At 35.1% G+C, this 18,634-nt stretch overlaps 1 protein-coding gene and 1 long non-coding RNA gene across 7 annotated transcripts in view; one reads left to right on the top strand and one right to left on the bottom strand.

Annotated features, from left to right (window-relative positions):
- LOC106877306 (all trans-polyprenyl-diphosphate synthase PDSS2) overlaps positions 1–18,634 on the bottom strand; it is a 902,595-nt gene that overhangs the window by 583,160 nt on the left and 300,801 nt on the right. For all 6 annotated transcript variants that reach the window (XM_089350835.1, XM_089350833.1, XM_089350834.1 and 3 more), the window contains one exon: positions 342–500. In XM_089350835.1, coding sequence (XP_089206961.1) covers positions 342–500 — 159 coding nt within the window. The remainder of the gene's footprint in view (positions 1–341; positions 501–18,634) is intronic.
- On the top strand, positions 494–17,097 carry LOC128247589 (uncharacterized). Its single transcript, XR_016241529.1, has 5 exons — positions 494–1,048; positions 4,440–4,519; positions 5,411–5,495; positions 10,080–10,281; positions 16,533–17,097. It is a non-coding gene; the product is annotated as an uncharacterized LOC128247589 (long non-coding RNA).

The following is an 18,634-nucleotide window of genomic DNA, read 5'->3' as shown; positions in this document are numbered from 1 at the left end:
TAATACTCAAATATATAACAGCAAGACATTCATTTTCTTGAGAAAAATAACTATTCTTCTTTGATTCTTACATTTTTATGCCAAGCTGTAAATAAAGAACTGTTGTAAGGAAATTACTTACCTGATGTTATTTCCAAGATGCTTCGGTAAAAGCGAATCCAAACTTTCCTTCTTCAGTGACACAATAGTTTTCTCAATAACAATACCATTTACAGAACAATGACTATGTTATCTTTCATCACATGTATATTTTTGACATAAAATCCATAACAGTTGCTTACAGTATGAAACTTTCAATGAGAAATATGAACAAACAACAAAGCTCAAAACTAAACACTTACCTTTGCATTGTCAGTTGGCACTTCAAATGCAGAGTGTAGATGATTCATCAGTGTGGAACCATTTCTTTCAATCAAGTTCACAACTGGAGCTGCAGTTGCACTTATTTGTGTAGATGAGACTTCACTTGAATCAATGAAAGGCTGCATGTCTAAGTTCAACTAGAAAACAAAAAAGAAAAACTATTTAAAACTGTTTCTTAGAAATGACACCTGAACAAAAAAAATAGCTAATATTTTCATTAGAATATGTACACTTGCAGTATGGACTAGTTTTTAACAGTTCTTCAGAGCAGGACCGGAAAATAAATCATTCCAGTAACACTCTCTGTTATGGTCACATCTTGCAACTGTAAGAAGCATGAAGTTCAGTAAAAGAAAAATACATTTATTATGCCTGTTTTAGTTTTGAAAAACTGCTGCCTCTACAACTGCTGCAGCCATCATGACTGCTACTGATACTGCCACCACCACTCTTAAGTATGTTAATTTTTGTGATTGACATTCATGGTTAACCAATCAAACAAAAGCATAGTTTAGGTATATAATAACTGTCTATGACTCAAGTTAAAAATACACACACACATACACATATATCATCATCATCATCATTGTTTTAACATCTACTTTTCAATAATTGCATGGATCAGACAGAGTTTTAATGAGACAGATTTTCCTACAGCTGTATTCCCCACCTGTTTCCAAGCAAGGTAATATTTCCCTGTGTTATGCTTTTGCAGAATATTCAAAATGAATGGCATTCGTTTACAACAGTCATGCAATGTCAAGTAAAGAAAACAGAAATACATTGCACACATGCACACACACATATGTAAAACAAGCTTCTTTCAGTTTCCATCTATCAAATCCACTCACAGACAATGTAGAATGAAGAGGACCCTTTAGTCTTGCTAGATAGATGACAAACTCTCTGTGTTGATCGTTATTATATAAAGGCATCCATGTATATAAAGTAGATATTAGAATTCTTTGCAAAGGATTTTTGTCATATTTTTATATGCTTAAAATGTAAACATCATGTAACTTTTATGCTTTTAAGAAAATTCATCTTGTCTCAAGCACTCAGAACAGGTCTGTTTTAGGACAACAGTCTCATTGCATGTTCCTTCTGATTAAACCCTTCCTTGAGTAGTGCTGATTTTCAGAGGGCACAAGTGGAAAAGGTTTCCAGCAGAATCCAAACTAAACAATACAGAAACCCTAAATTATTAGTAAAGAATTACGAGGTTGCTTTTCAGTCCTCATATATTCCCATATCATTTTATCAGCAGTTTGTGAGGATGGCATATTCCCAGCAAATACAAGATTATGACACATCCACTAAAGGTCACTGTCCTCAGACTGGTCAACTTGTATAAGTAGCAAATCATGAGCTTTAGCTTTCTCTTCCTTCTCCACAAGAAATCACTCTCCTTCTATATGAGTAGCTCTCAACCTTTTTTTACATATGGACCCCTTTTTTACTTTTTTACTTTTTTACTCTGGTGGACAACCATAGCCATTCTATGCTTAAAAACTAGTTTTATAGATACATCTTTCAAAATTCATATTTTGTTTTTCATGCAGACACTGTCTGAGAAAACATGTTTCAGTGGCTGGTAATATGTTGAACTACATTAAGTGTTAGGAAATGAAACCTAGTTGTTTCTTGCAATAAATACGTTTAAGGCAAGGTTTTTTTCATTGACCCCTAAAATATTACCATGGACCCCCAATTTACTGTTTTGCTCATGTGAATCCCGCCAAAAATTTTGTATGCACTTCCAGGGGTCATATGGGCCCTGGTTGAGAACCACTGTTCTAAACCACAGAAAAGTCTTTTAAAAAGACCAATCCTCAATATACTGGACGATTCTCCCTCCTCTATATCATTATCAAGGGACATCAGTTCAACCTTGATCCGACTCACCACTCCTTTCTCAAACAAAATTCAATCTCAACATCAACTGCATTGATTTCACTTGACTGAGAAAATGTTCGATGATTATGAGCCTTGCTCTTCCTTTTCTTATTCCTTTGATTAATTAATAAAATAAAATACAAAATAAAATTGATGATTTGTTCCTATTCCTAACAGTAGATATCCAAGCAAGAGAAATAAGCAACAGAAAACAAAATAAAATACCTTGTAGCAGGTTTTTACCTGTTTATGACCATATTTCTAACAAAATACATTTTAGGATTTAATTAATTTTGGATGATGAATTTTGTAAAATAACCCTTTATTTTGTTCCATTTATTGGCATGTATGAATTTGGTCTTTTTAAACACAATGGAAAATATTTATTTAAAATTATAATTGAGATTTTTAATTTAAACATGAACACTTTTAAAACAGACTTCTATATCATATAATCAGAAAACAATACCAAGTAGTTAAGTGTCCAAAGAGTTAGACTCAAGACCAATGATCTGTTAGAAAAGTTCTATGTCTCACGAACTATTTTACTTGTAAAACAAACTAGATTCAATATACTGCAATCAGGCTGATCTGCATTATACACTCTCAACCATGTCCACCAAACTAATCAAATGTATGTGGGTGTGTGTGTGAGTGTGTTTGTGTGTGTATGTGGGTAAATATGTGTATGAATGAATGTAAAAAAAAATTCTATTGATGTTTAACATACCAATTGTTACATGAACTAAAAAGAAATCAATTCCTACAACAACCTATCTATTTTGAAGAATAGTTGTAGATAAACTTACTGAAATGATTACACTGCTCTATTTATGGATGGATTTAAACAAAATGTAAAATAGCTTTATCCACAAAACATGTATAAACACAAGTGCACACATAAACACATATATATTCTTATATATATCCTAGCATGTATGTATTTATATACATACATATATGTATACATACATAAATATGTATGAATGTATGTATGTATGTATGCATATTTACATACACTCATGCGCACACAAACAACACACAAGATACAAGACATTTTTATTTGATCGTAAAACATTCAAACTAAAACACTGGGAAGATTGTCTGAACAACTGCCATGAAACGGTACCATAAACATTTAACAACAGTCTATAACATAAGGCCATTTATCTCTCAATGGGGAACCAGCAAGATGGAAAAAAAAATCAACTTAAGAATTACGTTATTAGTATAATAATAATAATAATAATAATAATAATAATAATAATAATAATAATAGTTACGACAACGACAACAACAAATCCATTTAATGATTTATTCATAGTATTAACAAATTTGTATTTTATTCAAGTTATTAATACAAGTGGGAGAAGAGAAAAACGTATAGAATATCATGAAAATTAAGAATTACTGAAGCGAATTTCGACTGCAAAAGAAAATTTGCTATTTTAGGAGGCTTTTTCTTTTTTGCTTTTTGTTTGTTGCTTTTTTTTTTGCTTGTTTCCTCATTGACATGAAAAATTGCATAAAATGCACATATTGTTCCTTTTCCCCACCAAAGATAAACATGTCTCAATAAATTAAAACTATGCCATTCTTTATGGGTTCTTTTACTGCCAATGTTTAAACATGTTTATTTGTAATTGTTTGTTTTGATTTCATTTGTTTCCTGTTTTGTTTTGTTTTGCTGCTTTTTTTTTGCTTTTTCACATTTTTTTTACTTTTCTTTTGTAATTTTGCTTATTTTTATCTATAGGAATTTTATTTAGTGTCTATTTTAAAAGTAATTTTAAAATATTTTTTGAAATCATTATATCATTATATGTATATATATATATATATATATATATATATATATATATATATATATATATATATGCATTTGTATATATGTGTGCATGTGTAATGGTATATGTATATATACATATATATGCATATGTACAAATGTGTGTATGTGCATATCCATCATATAAATACATCGTATAAATACATCATATATGCAGAATTATAATCATCATATATACATAGATCTATATGTGTACATGTATGTATGTATGTTTGTTCTTTTCTTTTTTTGTAATCTTTCACTTTTTATCACTTTGCAATGATCAAGCCCATGGTTAATTGGAAAATAATTATTGAAATCTTTTCTGTATTATACACACAAAATTTTTTGGCAGATTTCCAAGACTTCCATAACATGTTCATTTGACAGAAGTCATGAAATATAACACAAAATATGAACAAGAAATGTTGTAAGGTATGAAGCCTTTAAAAACTCATTATAATTTGGACCAAATCATCTCTTGGCTATGAAACAGCAGACATAAAGTTTATTTATCTATTTATTTTCCACAAAATTATCTAAGCATATGCAACAAAATTTAAATCATTTTGATAGACTTCCTTATTGTTAGTTTCCTTTGTAGAGAAAGAGAGATAATATTTCTTAGATAGGATGATGTTTGTGTTGAATTTCCCAGAAGGAATCTATGATAAACGTAGCTGACATATGTTCCTATGCCAAGAAAATCAATTTCCAGAGAACATAAAACAAATGCATAACTGCACAGAAGCAGATGTGCATACAAAATAAACATACAGTTGATCATAAATACAAATGTACACACGAATGGCTTCACTAAACAGTACAACATGAAGTGGTTTAAAGAAAAATGATTGCCAAATGATTATGACCCTAAGGGGGAAAAAGCAAATTTTCAAAGCCTGGCAAAATAGCAAGTATAATGCCACCAAATAGACAAATACAGACAACGTTTATGGCTGATGTCAAGCCTGTGTGAGTACATTTACATAGTTGTTTGACCTTCTGTGTTACAATCAAATTTTCACAACAAATTCTCTACTATTGCTACTATTACAACTACTACTATATTTAAGATAGAATGACAACAAAGATTTTCAAGTCTTCAACCATAGATATAACATATTCTGTAAGCAAAATGACATTCCTTCCTCCTTTACAATGTCAGGTCAATGAATGGCTCCTAGTGACTTCTTTGAAAATTACATATTGTACTTGCTATGGAATTTTCAAGGAAAATACGCAGATGGTTCTCCATAACCTTCTTGTGGGTGTTTTTTGTTTGTTCTAATTCTTTTGTTTGTCTTTTTATTTTTGTCATATAAGGCACCACTTCTGAAAGAATGCAAAAGAATGAACAAAGAAGAACCAACCCCCAGTACTTCATTTATTGTTCCCAAAAAGATGAAAGGTAAAGTTGACATTTGTAAATCAATGTATCTATAAAGTTTTAAGACAGTAGGTCAGTGTCCTAACAATCCAAGTTTTTGCAGCATTGATAAGCTTTCGCACTTGTTTATTGATGTTTCAGGTCATACAACCAGATCTAAAGATATGTTCTATATATGCTTCCAGAACTCCTTTCCTCACCCTCAACATTCAGACTCTAACATCCTATGTCACTTATAATAAGTAATATAAAGTGTTACAGATATATAATATTGATTTCAAAGTTTTGCACAAGGCCAACAATTTTAGAGGTGTCGGTGAATCGATTACATCAACCCCAGTATTCAACTGGTACTTATTTTATCATCCCCAAAAGGATGAAAGGTAAAGTTGACCACAGCAGAATTTGATCTCAAAGGATATATAATACTGAAGTGACAACATTGTACTCCAACAGATACAGGGGTTGGACAAAATAATGGAAACACCTTAAAATTTCAAACAAATCTATTTTAATATGGGGTAGGACCACCTTTGGTATTAATTACAGCTTGAATTCTATGAGGTATGGACTCGTACAAAGTTATTGTTTCCAAAGGAATTTTTGTCCATTTTTCAGCTAAAAACAGTCTCCGGTTCTTGTAGTGATGATGGTGGAGGATATCGACTCCTTATTTGTTTTTCTAAAATGCACCATACATGTTCAATAATATTGAGATCTGGGGACTGTGATGGCCAGATAAGATGTTCAATTTCACTAGAATGTTTCTTGTGCCATTCAGTAACAAATTTAGCTGTGTGAATTGATGCATTATCATCCTGAAAGATTGTGTTTCCCTCCGGAAACAGTTCCGCAACCACAGAATGAATTTGATTAAATAAAATGCTTAAATAGTCTTGACTATTAATTTTGCAATGAAGGGAAAAACCTTGGGATGGAGGATTTCGAAGATATAGCCCCCCCAGATCATCACAGATCCTCCTCCATGTTTAACAGTTGGAAGAAAGCAGTCTGGGTCAAATGCTTCTTTTGGCTGTCTCCACACATATACTTGGCTGGTGGTTGGAAATAAGGTAAAGGATGACTCATCCGAGAAAATAACATTCTTTCACTGCTCTAGGGACCAATTCTGTAGGTTTTTACTCCACTCTAAACACTTTGCAACGTTTGGTTTTGAAAGTAGTCATTTTCTGAATGCAGCATCCCATGAAATCCAGTTTTGTGCAGCCCCCAGCGAACAGTTTTTGTGGAAACTAGGTTCTCAAGGTGCTCATCAAGCTCTGCAGTAATTTTGGAAGCTGTACCTTTGTGATCCTTTCTAATAATTTGTGTAAGAGTCCAACGGTCCCTTTCTGAAAGTTTTGGTTTTCTTCCGGTGTTTTGTTTCGATGGGGAGGTTTTTCCATCTTTCTCAAAGGCTGTCATTACTCTCAAGTCAGTACTTCTTGATACACCAAACATTTCGGCTGTTTTCATTATACTAGCGCCTGCCATATGAGTACCAACAATTTGACTTCTTTGAAAGTCCAATAGAACTGTCATTTTAATAAATTTTAATTACCTTTTTGATATCTGAAAAGAAACAGTAATTTTAGCAAAACATATTAAGCAACACTAATAATAAGTATAAAAAACATGAAAATAAACAAGCTTTTGTTGGTTTTTATAGATATTTCAAAATTATGATGCTATGATGCTAGGTCTTTCCATTGTTTTGTCCAATCCCTGTTTGTCACCCCAGCTGCTGTCAGAGCCCTACTACACCTGGGCAGGGATTTGGGCTTTACTACGCATCATGCTAATTCATTATATGCTAACAGATCAGCAGGTGATTAAATCAACCCAAATACTTAACTGGTACTTTATTTCATCAACCTCTCCACTCAACCACTCAGATAAACAGCAAAATTTACCTAAACAGGAATTGAACACTGAATTTAAAGCATAAAAGAGATGGAACAAATAATGCAAAGAATTTTGTCTGATGCTCTAACAATTCTGCCAGCTTATCACTTATAAAAATGGAAAACTTAAATACAGACAGAAGAGAAACAGAAATCAACAAAAGGAGAAATCCCTGAAAAATTACATAACTTTGTAACAATCTCAAGAAAGGAAGAAAAGGGTTATACCACATATGGAAGAATTTCTTATTCCAAGAATTTAAATCTATTTTAAAAAGCATTTTTAACACAAATAAAATTGAAGAGAGCAAGTTGTAAAAACGAAATTGTAAAAACAAAGACAGTTTTACGTTTGATATTTAATGCAATTATTGTAGATACATTTTTAACAACAGTCATCACACGACAAGATAATCAAGTAACCTTGATATCCTCAAAGGAAGTAATTAACAAGAAATGCTTAATAATTAGATAAACAAATTTTGCTAAACTGAATTCCTTCAAAGCAAAGAAAAAAACTAATTAGAAACTTTTCTGAAGAAATCCCTTGTCACATGTAAAAGATTTAAAGGTAAACAAAATATCAACATTAAAAATATTCCAGAGTTTTCTCAAAATATTACAACCATTTTTTTTCATTTTTTCATGTAATAACTAAAATTTTCCTTTTTATTTACTGCTGTTGTTTTTAATTACTTTTTAACATTCTTAATTATTCAACAAGAAACTGAGATATTACTTTTATTATACTATGTCTATTGCATTTTTTTTTGTTTATTTATTTTTGTTATTGCTCCCCCTCCACTCTCCTACCCTCACTAAGAATCTTGTAATCCTGAATTAAGCAATTTAGAACTACGACATCATGAATATTCTTTAGAGACTTAAAGAAAATGACTATTTTTCAGTATTATTATTATTATTATTATTATTATTATTACCATCACCTCCACTGCCACCATGACCATTTTATGAACATTACCATCAATAACAGCACCACTATTACTATGATCCTTTTCAACAGTACTTTTGCTACAAGGATATTGGTACTTATATTGTTAGAAAGATGATGATGATCATGATGATGATCATGATGAGGCAGAGGAAGAGGAAGGGGAGGCAGAGGAGGAGGAGGAGGGGGAGGAGGAGGAGGAGGAGGAGGCAGAAGTGGCGGAGGAGGAGGAGGAGGAGGAGGAGGAGGAGGAGGAGGAGGAGGAGGAGGCAGAAGTGGCGGAGGAGGAGGAGGAGGAGGAGGAGGAGGCAGAAGGGGCAGAAGGGGCAGAAGTGGCAGAGGAGGAGTAGGCAGAGGAGGAGGCAGAGGAGGAGGAGGCAGAGGAGAAGGAGGCAGAGGAGAAGGAGGCAGAGGAGGAGGAGGCAGAGGAGGAGGAGGCAGAGGAGGAGGAGGCAGAGGAGGAGGCAGAGGAGGAGGAGGCAGAGGAGGAGGAGGCAGAGGAGGAGGAGGCAGAGGAGGAGGAGGCAGAGGAGGAGGAGGCAGAGGAGGAGGAGGCAGAGGAGGAGGAGGCAGAGGAGGAGGAGGCAGAGGAAGAGGAGGAGGAAGAGGAGGAAGAGGAAGAGGAGGAGGAGGAGGAAGAGGAGGAGGAGGAAGAGGAGGAGGAGGAAGAGGAGGATGAAGAGGAGGATGAAGAGGAGGAAGAGGAGGATGAAGAGGAGGAAGAGGAGGATGAAGAGGAGGAGGAGGAGGAAGAGGAGGAGGAGGCAGAGGAGGAAGAGGAAGAGGAGGCAGAGGAAGAGGAGGAGGCAGAGGAGGAGGAAGCAGAGGAGGCAGAGGAGGCGGAGGAGGAGGAAGAGGAGGCAGAGGAGGCGGAGGAGGAGGAAGAGGAGGAAGAGGATGAGGAGGAGGAGGAAGAGGATGGGGAGGAGGAAGAAGAGGAGGAAGAGGAGGAGGAGGAGGAGGAGGAGGAGGAGGAGGAGGAAGAGGAGGAGGAAGAGGAGAAAGAGGAGGAGGAGGAGGACAAAAGTGATGACAATGACAAAAGAAATGATGACGAGAAAGTTAAATATAACTGTGTAAATACAAAATGAATACTGATAATTAGCATGATGATGAGGAGAAGGAAGAGGAGGTGTAGTAGGTGGGTTTTACTATGGACCATGTTAATTCATTACATGCTAACAGATGAGCAGGTGATTAAATCAACCCAAATACTTAACTGGTACTTTATTTCATCAACCTCCCCACTCAACCATTCAGATAAACAGTAATAACATCAGCTGCAGCAACAACAGCAAACAAACAAAGGAACCTCTTTATGCTTGCTTGGCTTGCTAGAAATTATAGCCAAAACTTCCTCAAATTATACCCTACTAATGTTAAGAAAAGGATATATCAGATAATGTGGTCCTGGGGTCTTTCCACAAAGGAAAAAGTCAAGTAATACACCAGCCACATCAGCCAGCAGTACCATCTGGGGTGAATACACCTAAGTGATATCAAAATGTTTATAGGGTCACTATGAGTGTAAAAAAATGTGATAGCTCTTTCAGCTCAGTAGCTTTGTTCTTTTGTTTTTGCAGATTTATGAAATTTCACCAATATTCATACTGAAGTACTTCTGCATATGATGACTACAACATATATGACATCATTCACACATCTAGCAGAAATTAGAATATGTCTGATACATTTTGATTAATATATTTAATATCTCAATGCTTGAAATTACTTTTCTCAATTTTTCAGGTGAAAACATTATTGCAGTGATGTTTTGAAATAGGCACAATGGTTTCAACAAGCAGAGATGACAGTGAAACACTTCCAAGGAACCAAGGAAGCAAGCATATCTACACTATATCATCCATTGTTCCAACGATACCTCTGACAACCTTGTGTCACCACAAGATCTCAACTCATGAACAGTATTGCTCAGGGCTGCAGAGATAAGGTAGTATGTTCCAGTTCTTGAATTCACTAAAGGTTTAGAGGGTAAAATACCACAAGTACAGTATCATCGAAAATGTTGCAGTGTCTTCACCATGAAGAAAAGTCTTGGCACCATCATTGCAAAAAGCAACAGTGTTGAAGCTGTGGAAGTGGGTGCCAAATGAAAATCATCCCATGATTCCCCAAGTACTTCTAGAGTGTATGACATATTATGCATTTTCTGCAACAACAAGTCCAGCAATTACCTGAAAGGTAAAAAAACACAAGAACCCCTTACACAATGTGTGGAGTTGTGTTGATGATACTGTCCATAGAGCAGCAACAAGATGATGTGATCAAAGAATTCTTGCCTTGCAAGCAGAGAACTTATTGCTGCAGAGGGGTATTACCATATATCATGCTACAAATTGTACACAAAAGAAACTTCAAATTCCTTTCTATCATCAGCAAGCAGCTTCAAGATGCAGGGCTCAGGGATATGTGTGTTGAATCAGGCGTCACAGCAGATAGATCAGTGGCTGGGATCATGGAAGGTCACAAGTACAACCATGTAGTCAGGGTACACAAACTTGTGTATGAAGCATTAATGAGGCTTGCCTGGAAAGGGTTTCTCCCATGGATAGAGGACAATCATGCAGATGTGCCTCACCTAGCAGAAACATTGAATCATAGGCCACTTTCAAAGCACTGTCAGCCAGATGTCCCTCCAAGAGGTTCTTGGAAATGAGTCCTGCACAAGGATTTTGGAGCTGTTTCAAACCTGCCTTTGAATCCCTTAGATAGATGTGTGTACAGTATGTTGGCTTCCCTGATGTCATATATAGACATGATGGAGATCATGCTTGGCCTAATATGAGCTTCCAGAGAAGGTGACTGGATCCTCCACCTTGCATCCATCTGAAAGATGATCTCACAGTGTTTTGCCTATTACAAAGTGGACTATGCTCGATTCCTGACCTACTACAATGCAATGATGCCTCAACTCCACATTGAACATCCTAAAGTCCATGCACACTTCATCCATTTGGATATATACCAGTGAACCAAACAATCAAAAAGACAGTTAACAAGGACACCCAAACTCCTGGCAGCACAAAAGGATTCAGTCTGATAGCTGGAGCAGCTGGGTTCTATTTAAACTCAGTGGTGGCTGGGTTCTATTTAAACTCAGAGCATAACAGCTCATACCTGCAGCAACTGAGAGATATGACAAATTGAAGAAAACACAAGTCTTTGAACCACTGTAATCTCAATCAGTCAAGTATCAAAAAAGATAAAGTAGATATCCAATCCCTTGTCCAGCTCATGGAGGTAAGTTGGCTAAACCTATTCAAACCTGAAAATGAGGATTTTGTGAGCTTATCCAGTGCCACTGCAGCACCACTAGACATAGAAAAAGATCTCCTAGATGCTAACAAGCATGGAGAAGAATCATACCAGGTCTTCAGACAAGAACATGTCGAAGTTGATGTGCCGTCTAAAAAATTCCATGACAAGATGACTAAAATGAGACTGAAAACTTTCTTGGACATCAGAGAGAAACCACACACTCAAGGGCATGCCAAGGATGTGGTTTTGAAAGCTGACTGAGACTTGTTTGGTCACATGATCCTTGCAGTAGAAAGCAGAAAGCTACATATGGCCAATGTACTGGCCTTTGGGCCCTCTACCATTTGCACTTGCCAATGATGGGACTCTTCATAAGACCAACAAAGCATCTCTAGCTAGAGAGTTGGAGAAGTATGTTGCTCCAGTAGAAATTCTTCCAAGTCCGTCAGCAACAGTTACTGATGGGATGAGCTTGGCCTAGAAACTGAAAGGAAGTGACAAGACCTTCTCACAGATCTCAGAGTCATTGATGACATATGGTCTCCACGAAGCAGCCCAGAGTCATCATATGTTTACAAGGAAACATCCATATAAAATGCAGAAAGGATTAACAGGAATCCAGTTCAGAAGCATAGCACCTGGGCACACTATCGAGCAATGGCATAAGTTGCTCAGTAGCCCTCCCAACAAAGCAAGTCTGACAAAGTTCCTGGTGATTATACTACAAAACTTCTAAGTTACAGGGACATCAACAAAATAACACAGGTTGTCAAGTGGTGGGGAGTGGGGACAGATACAACACAAAGATGCACATACACACACATACAACAGGTTTCCACATAGTTTCTATTTACCAAATTCACTCACAAGGCATTAGTTAGCCCAGGGCTATAGCAGAAGACACCTGCCCAAGTACTGTGCAGTGGAACTGAACCCAAAACCCACAACATTGCAAAGCAAGCTTTCTAACCACACAGCCATAATTTCACATGTAGATTTACTCCATAACTGTACACAAGCTGTACACATATTAATGACTACCATTTACTTGGAAATAACATCCAAAATAATTCACTCACAAATTACAGCCTAAAAGAAAAGTAACACATTCAATAATATTCCTGGGATAAAGACAGGGTGTCTAGCTGGAATGCCTTTGATTATATAGATCTGCTCAATCTATATAATAAGGTGTTAAACAACAATAACAACAGATAAGGTAAAGTCATGCACACAGAACTAAATGTATTGCTCATAGACAAAATGAAATGACTGAAGAAGCTTGAACTCATGACTTAGCAACAGCTGGTCGAACTCCTTAAGCTGCTTCACCATTCTATCTGTCTTTACAACTTTATTGTTGATACACAGGTTAAACAGATTAAATCTGTCTGAAAGGAATGTTCCAGATTAGTTGTCCTATAATGAAAAATGATGTTACAATCACTTCATGAAACTAGTGCATAGCTCCAGATTTGGTAAAGTCTATCAACAGAATGGGAAAATTTCACCTCAAGACAGAACACAGGTTTACTAGAATATAAAAATTAAGCAATACATTCTAGTTCTGTGAACTACTGAATTTCTGAATATGGCAACCATGTTCATATAATATAGAGTGCATGTGATTTTTCATATCATAAAGAGAATTATTCCATAAAGCAATCTAATGTAAAGAAAACTAGATAGAAAATAGTACTATGCTTGCAGAAATATATGCTAAAATGAAATGAGTTTCAGACAAACCAAACTCAAATAACTTATTCTAATTACATATGGCATGCATTATTTGGCTACTAAGATATTAAGACAGTAAGCCAGCGAAAAACTGGGGCACACATGCACTCACACATAAAGACAAAGAAATTCACTAATGCTAAAAATGAGTAGTTTGCAAATTTTTCCCTCTATGATATAATGCTGATGCAAGTGTGTGTATGTGTGCGTGTGTGTGTGTGTACACAAACACAGACACATTTTTGCATGAATGCATGTGTGTGTATTCATATATATACATATCTAGATTTTTATGTATGAATGTGTGAATGTACAGACAGACAAACAGAAAGACATTTATATATGTAATTTTACATATATATACATATATACTTGTCTCTTGTGGGGAGGAAGAGTATTTTGCAGATAAAAACTCACACTGGTTCTAATTCACCTTTTATTAATATCAGTCAACTTGTTAAATAATTATAGTCAGAGGACTAAGGCAAAATAATAATGAGCATTGCATATTCTCCAAAATTATAGGCAGAAAAGTGAGGGGAAAAAGCAACCATGATTCACATGATGCCACTGTAAGAAGAGGACATCAAGGTACCAGATCCTCTTCTACCTCAGTCCCGGTTCCAATGACAACAAACAAGCGCATTTTGTTAAAGACACCCAATGTCCAAGTGGTGGTTTTGAACAAGGCAATAAATTAAGTCTACCTTGAATACAGCACTACCAATGAAGTTGTGTTTAGTAGTTCCTCTCTATTTAAATTCTAAATACAGTAACTGTATTAGTATAATATAGAATGCACGTGTGTGTATGTATGTGTGTTTGTTTCTCTCTCCATATCTATATATATATATCTATAGATATGTGTTTGCGTGTCACAAATATAATTATTCCAAAACACGATCAAAAGTAGACAGAACTAAAAATAAAATTATATAACGCTGCCAGAAATAGACACTAAAATGAAATGACTTCTATATATACATATATATAATATACTTGTATACACATATATCTATATACAAATAGACACACACACATATATATATATTTACTGATATATATATATATATATATATATATATATATATATATAAACACACATATATCCATGTACATATATTAGCGTATATGTTTTTAGAAAATACAGAGATATATTGAAACCAAATTAACATTGTTTGATAAAGAACTCAATATGAATAGTAGAATTAAATATTTATCTTTTTAGAATCAAATTAGAAATAGACAGTGACAAGTTTCATTGAAATTTGGTTTCTTTCAAACTGGCCAACAGTTTGAAAAAAGCTGAATTGCAGAAAGATTTACACACACAGACACACACACACACACACACACACACACACACAGACACACACACACACACACACACACAGACACACACACACACACACACACACACACACACACACATCTACTTGTTTATTTTATACCCTTTTTTTCTTCCATTCTTACTTATGTTAGACAAATATACTATTGCGGTATTCAATGCTTTACAATTAGATGCCTTTCCTGTTTCTAAACCTTACCTGTTTTTCACACTTCCACAAAGGCATGAAGTGGACAAACAAGTTGTTGACAAAAGAAGTGACAACAACACCATACATAGAACTGTTATAGATCACCAAATGTAAACAAAAACACAGATGCTCACTCATATACGTATATATCTGCTCTCCATGCTGGCTGGTTCAACAGAATCCAGGAGGTCAGAGGATCACATCTAGCTCCAGTGTATCAGTTTTGTCATAGTTTCTCTGGCTTTATAATGAAACCATTTTACATAGTGTGACACAGTGCCTTCCCCATAACACCAGCACTAGTGAAGTCACCATGTAACTCATAAGACTAATGAGCTTTCTAAGCCAGAGGAAAAACTGGAGAGAGAGAGAAGGCGGTAGAGAGAGAGAGGACGGTAGAGAGAGAGAGAGAGAGTTTTAAGCAAGGTGTTGAGAAATTAAAGTATGACAAGAACAGGTTTCTCGCTGTTGTAGAGTTAATACATGGCTATCTCACATTATACAAGGGAGACTGGAATAGGAAAGAGAGATAAAGATGCCAGTGATGAAGTGTGAGAGCATACTTTCATAGTACAAGAAGATGAATAGAAGAGTGCATGGGAATAGAAGATCAGGAAGGGTGGCTGGGTAAAAGTTGCAAGGGTATGACGGGGTGTAAGCACAAGAGAAGGTTAAAAATAGTAGGGTGGGGGTGAATGTAGTAAATGCTAGACAAGGATCAAGGGTTGAACAACAGTAAATATGAGTGGGGAATGACAATGTTAAGAATGAAAGATGGACGCCAAAAGGAAGTGGTTCAGAGGAGATGACCTTTGAGATATTTCCATTGCAATTGTTTGAAACTTAGTTACTGACAAGTTTGTTATAGGCCTTGGGGCTTCTTTTCTTCTTATTTAGTCTTCTTCTTGAAGCATATGGGTTTATTGTACAGACATTGTTTGACTCCTTAACGCCAGTCACTGTTTGTCATTGTTACACTGAATTCTCCTTTGGTTTGCAATCATTGTCCCCTCTCCCTTTTTATAATTTTTCTTTTCTCTCTTTTCTAGTAGTAGTAGTAGTAGTAGTAGTAGTAGTAGTAGTAGCAGCAGCAGCAACAGCCACTGTTGTAATAGTAGTAGTAGTAGTAGTAGAAAGAGAGGTAACTGAGGTGCGCCTAATAGTGTGTGTTATTTGGTGGGGGGAGGTGTTGTTTTGTTGTTGTTTTTTTGTTTGTTTGTTTGTTTTTTTGTTGCTATATTTATTTATGTAGGAAATTGACATTTTACACAATAAATACATCTGCAGCAATGTACTATTCAAATGCAACAAATCTTGGCAGCTTGAATTGTAGCGGAAAGGAAACACCAGCAGGAATTGGGGTGGGGGTGGGGAAGGGAGATGTGGGTCAGTAAAAATTTCAGATTCTGATTTTCATTTATTTATTTATTTACTTAATTTTTGTTATTTTGTTTCATTTACTTTTCTTAAATTTGACTTTTTGATGTTTTTTAGGGGGGGGGGGTATTTTAAATATTTTTTTTTTCCTGTCGACAAATTACATGCTGCCTAGTAATTATAAACTATTAATGAACAACAAGTGGATTTTTATTATTTTTTAATTTTTATTTACGTTTTTTTTCTTTTTCTTTTTCCTTTTTTTTTGTAGGAATGAGTAAAGTAAAGCAGTGATTAGGAGAGGACGGGAAGATTGTGTGTTGCGATGAAAAGCCAGACACAAACATGTCTGGCAAAAAAAAAAAGAAAAAAAGAAAAATTCAAGTTGTTTAATGAAGGGGAAGATAATAAATGAAATATATGGTTTATCAATTTGAATGAAAAACCAAGCAATTCTTTAGCATTAGAAACCTATTCATCTTCTCCAGATTTTATCATTTCATCAAACTTATACATATATATATATATATATATATATATATATATATATATATATACACACATTATATGTAGTATATATATATACACACACACATACACATTATATGTAATATATGTGTGTGTGTGTGTGTGTGTGTGTGTATCTTCCATATGTGTGTCCTCCTTTCTTTGTATATTTGCTTTCTTAGTTTGTTTCCATTTTTTTTTTTTGTCTTTCATCCGTTTATTTTTTTCTGTTTCCTTTGTAGGCAATATTATTTTCTCAATAAACAAGACAATACACATATATACGCACACATATATTCATATGTATGTATGCAGATGATGGTAATAATAATAATAATAATAATAATAATAATAATAATAATAATAATAATAATGATGATAATAATAATAATAATAAAGTAAAAATAAATAGATAAACAGATGGAATAATTCCAGATATGAAACATAAGTTTAAGCATTTAAATTAAGGGACTCAGAATTTAACCTAATGGAAATAACAAACTAAACAAGCAAACAATGTACAAAAATTTTTTTAAATATACATAAAAATATAATAAACTAATGCAAATGAAGGCAGAGAAACTGTCTCCAAACATCTAAGATCAATATTCTGTGGTTTTGGTTTGTAATTTTTGTTTAGTTTAAATATATATATATTTTTTTCTTTTTGTTTATTTTCTTCCCTTTTGAGGCATTTCAACTATTGAATTTGACAAAGACTATGTCTTGTTCTCTGTCTCCTGTCTTTATTCTTATACACTGGAAATTTCAATTGCTCAATATCTCTTTAAAATATCACTCACTCTTCAACCGTTCTTCGACAGCAAAGAGGATAACAGAAAAGAATGCAATAAAAACATATAGTGTTGTGGCTAAGATGGTAAGGTATTGGATTACTATATGAAGAAGAATTGATAATGGTTCATATCTTATTGCTGGTGCTGACAATTAATATATCAATGGTGCTCGCTCATTCTGTTAATGCAGTGATAACCAATTGTTCAGAAACACGTTTGCAAGACAACTGACAATTTACTGTGCTTGAGAAGACCTACCCAGTTTAGTTAATCCTTTTAGCATTTAGATTATTCTGTCTAGTCTAAAGTAATGCTTATTTAGTCACATTGTTTTGGAATTAGTCAAGCATTATCTTGTAGCTATGAGATTTTGATGAGGTAATTGTTAATTTTTCAGAATGATATTATAGAGTTGGTGTGAGAAGCCAGATTTGGCTAGTTTTGAACATAAAATAGGCAGAATATTTTGACTGGATATAGCCGGTTTAAATGCTAAAGGGTTAAATCCATGTCCATGTCTCCTCCCCCACCACAATCCACCCACACACATTACTGCTATTTCCCCTTTCTCCCTACCAACCTACCTGCATACAATGTCCCTTTTAACTCCCTTCCTCACAACATACCTTCCTCATTACCCCTTCCCTCTACCAGTGCCCACTCATAACATCCCCCATCCAACTCTAGTTCCCACTCTCCTTTTGAAATCTTGGGAACTCACCCACCAACTCACCTTCTCCAATCCCCACTTCATTATATACTCCACCCTGTAACTTGGGTATATGGCCCCTTCCCTCTCCCTGTTACATCTTCACCATCTCTCCTCTCACTGTCTTCTCCATCTGAGGAAGCCATGTCTGTCTTCTAATGCAAGAAACCTTTTCTGTCCCTCAATAATACTTTCCCCAGCTGAGGGGGTCTTGCCCTGCAAGTTATTTAGTGACCTCACTGCCGCTGGTGCCATGTAAAAAGCACTCAGTACATTTTGCAGAGTGGTTGGCTTTAGGAAGGGCATCCAATCATAGAAATCATGCCAAAACAGCGAGCAGAGCTTGGCGCAGTCTTCTGA

This window comes from Octopus bimaculoides, chromosome 4 (assembly GCF_046866305.1).
Source record: "Octopus bimaculoides isolate indiv1 chromosome 4, ASM4686630v1, whole genome shotgun sequence".
NCBI lineage: Eukaryota > Metazoa > Mollusca > Cephalopoda > Octopoda > Octopodidae > Octopus > Octopus bimaculoides.
This window is presented reverse-complemented; position numbering and strand designations above follow the sequence as displayed.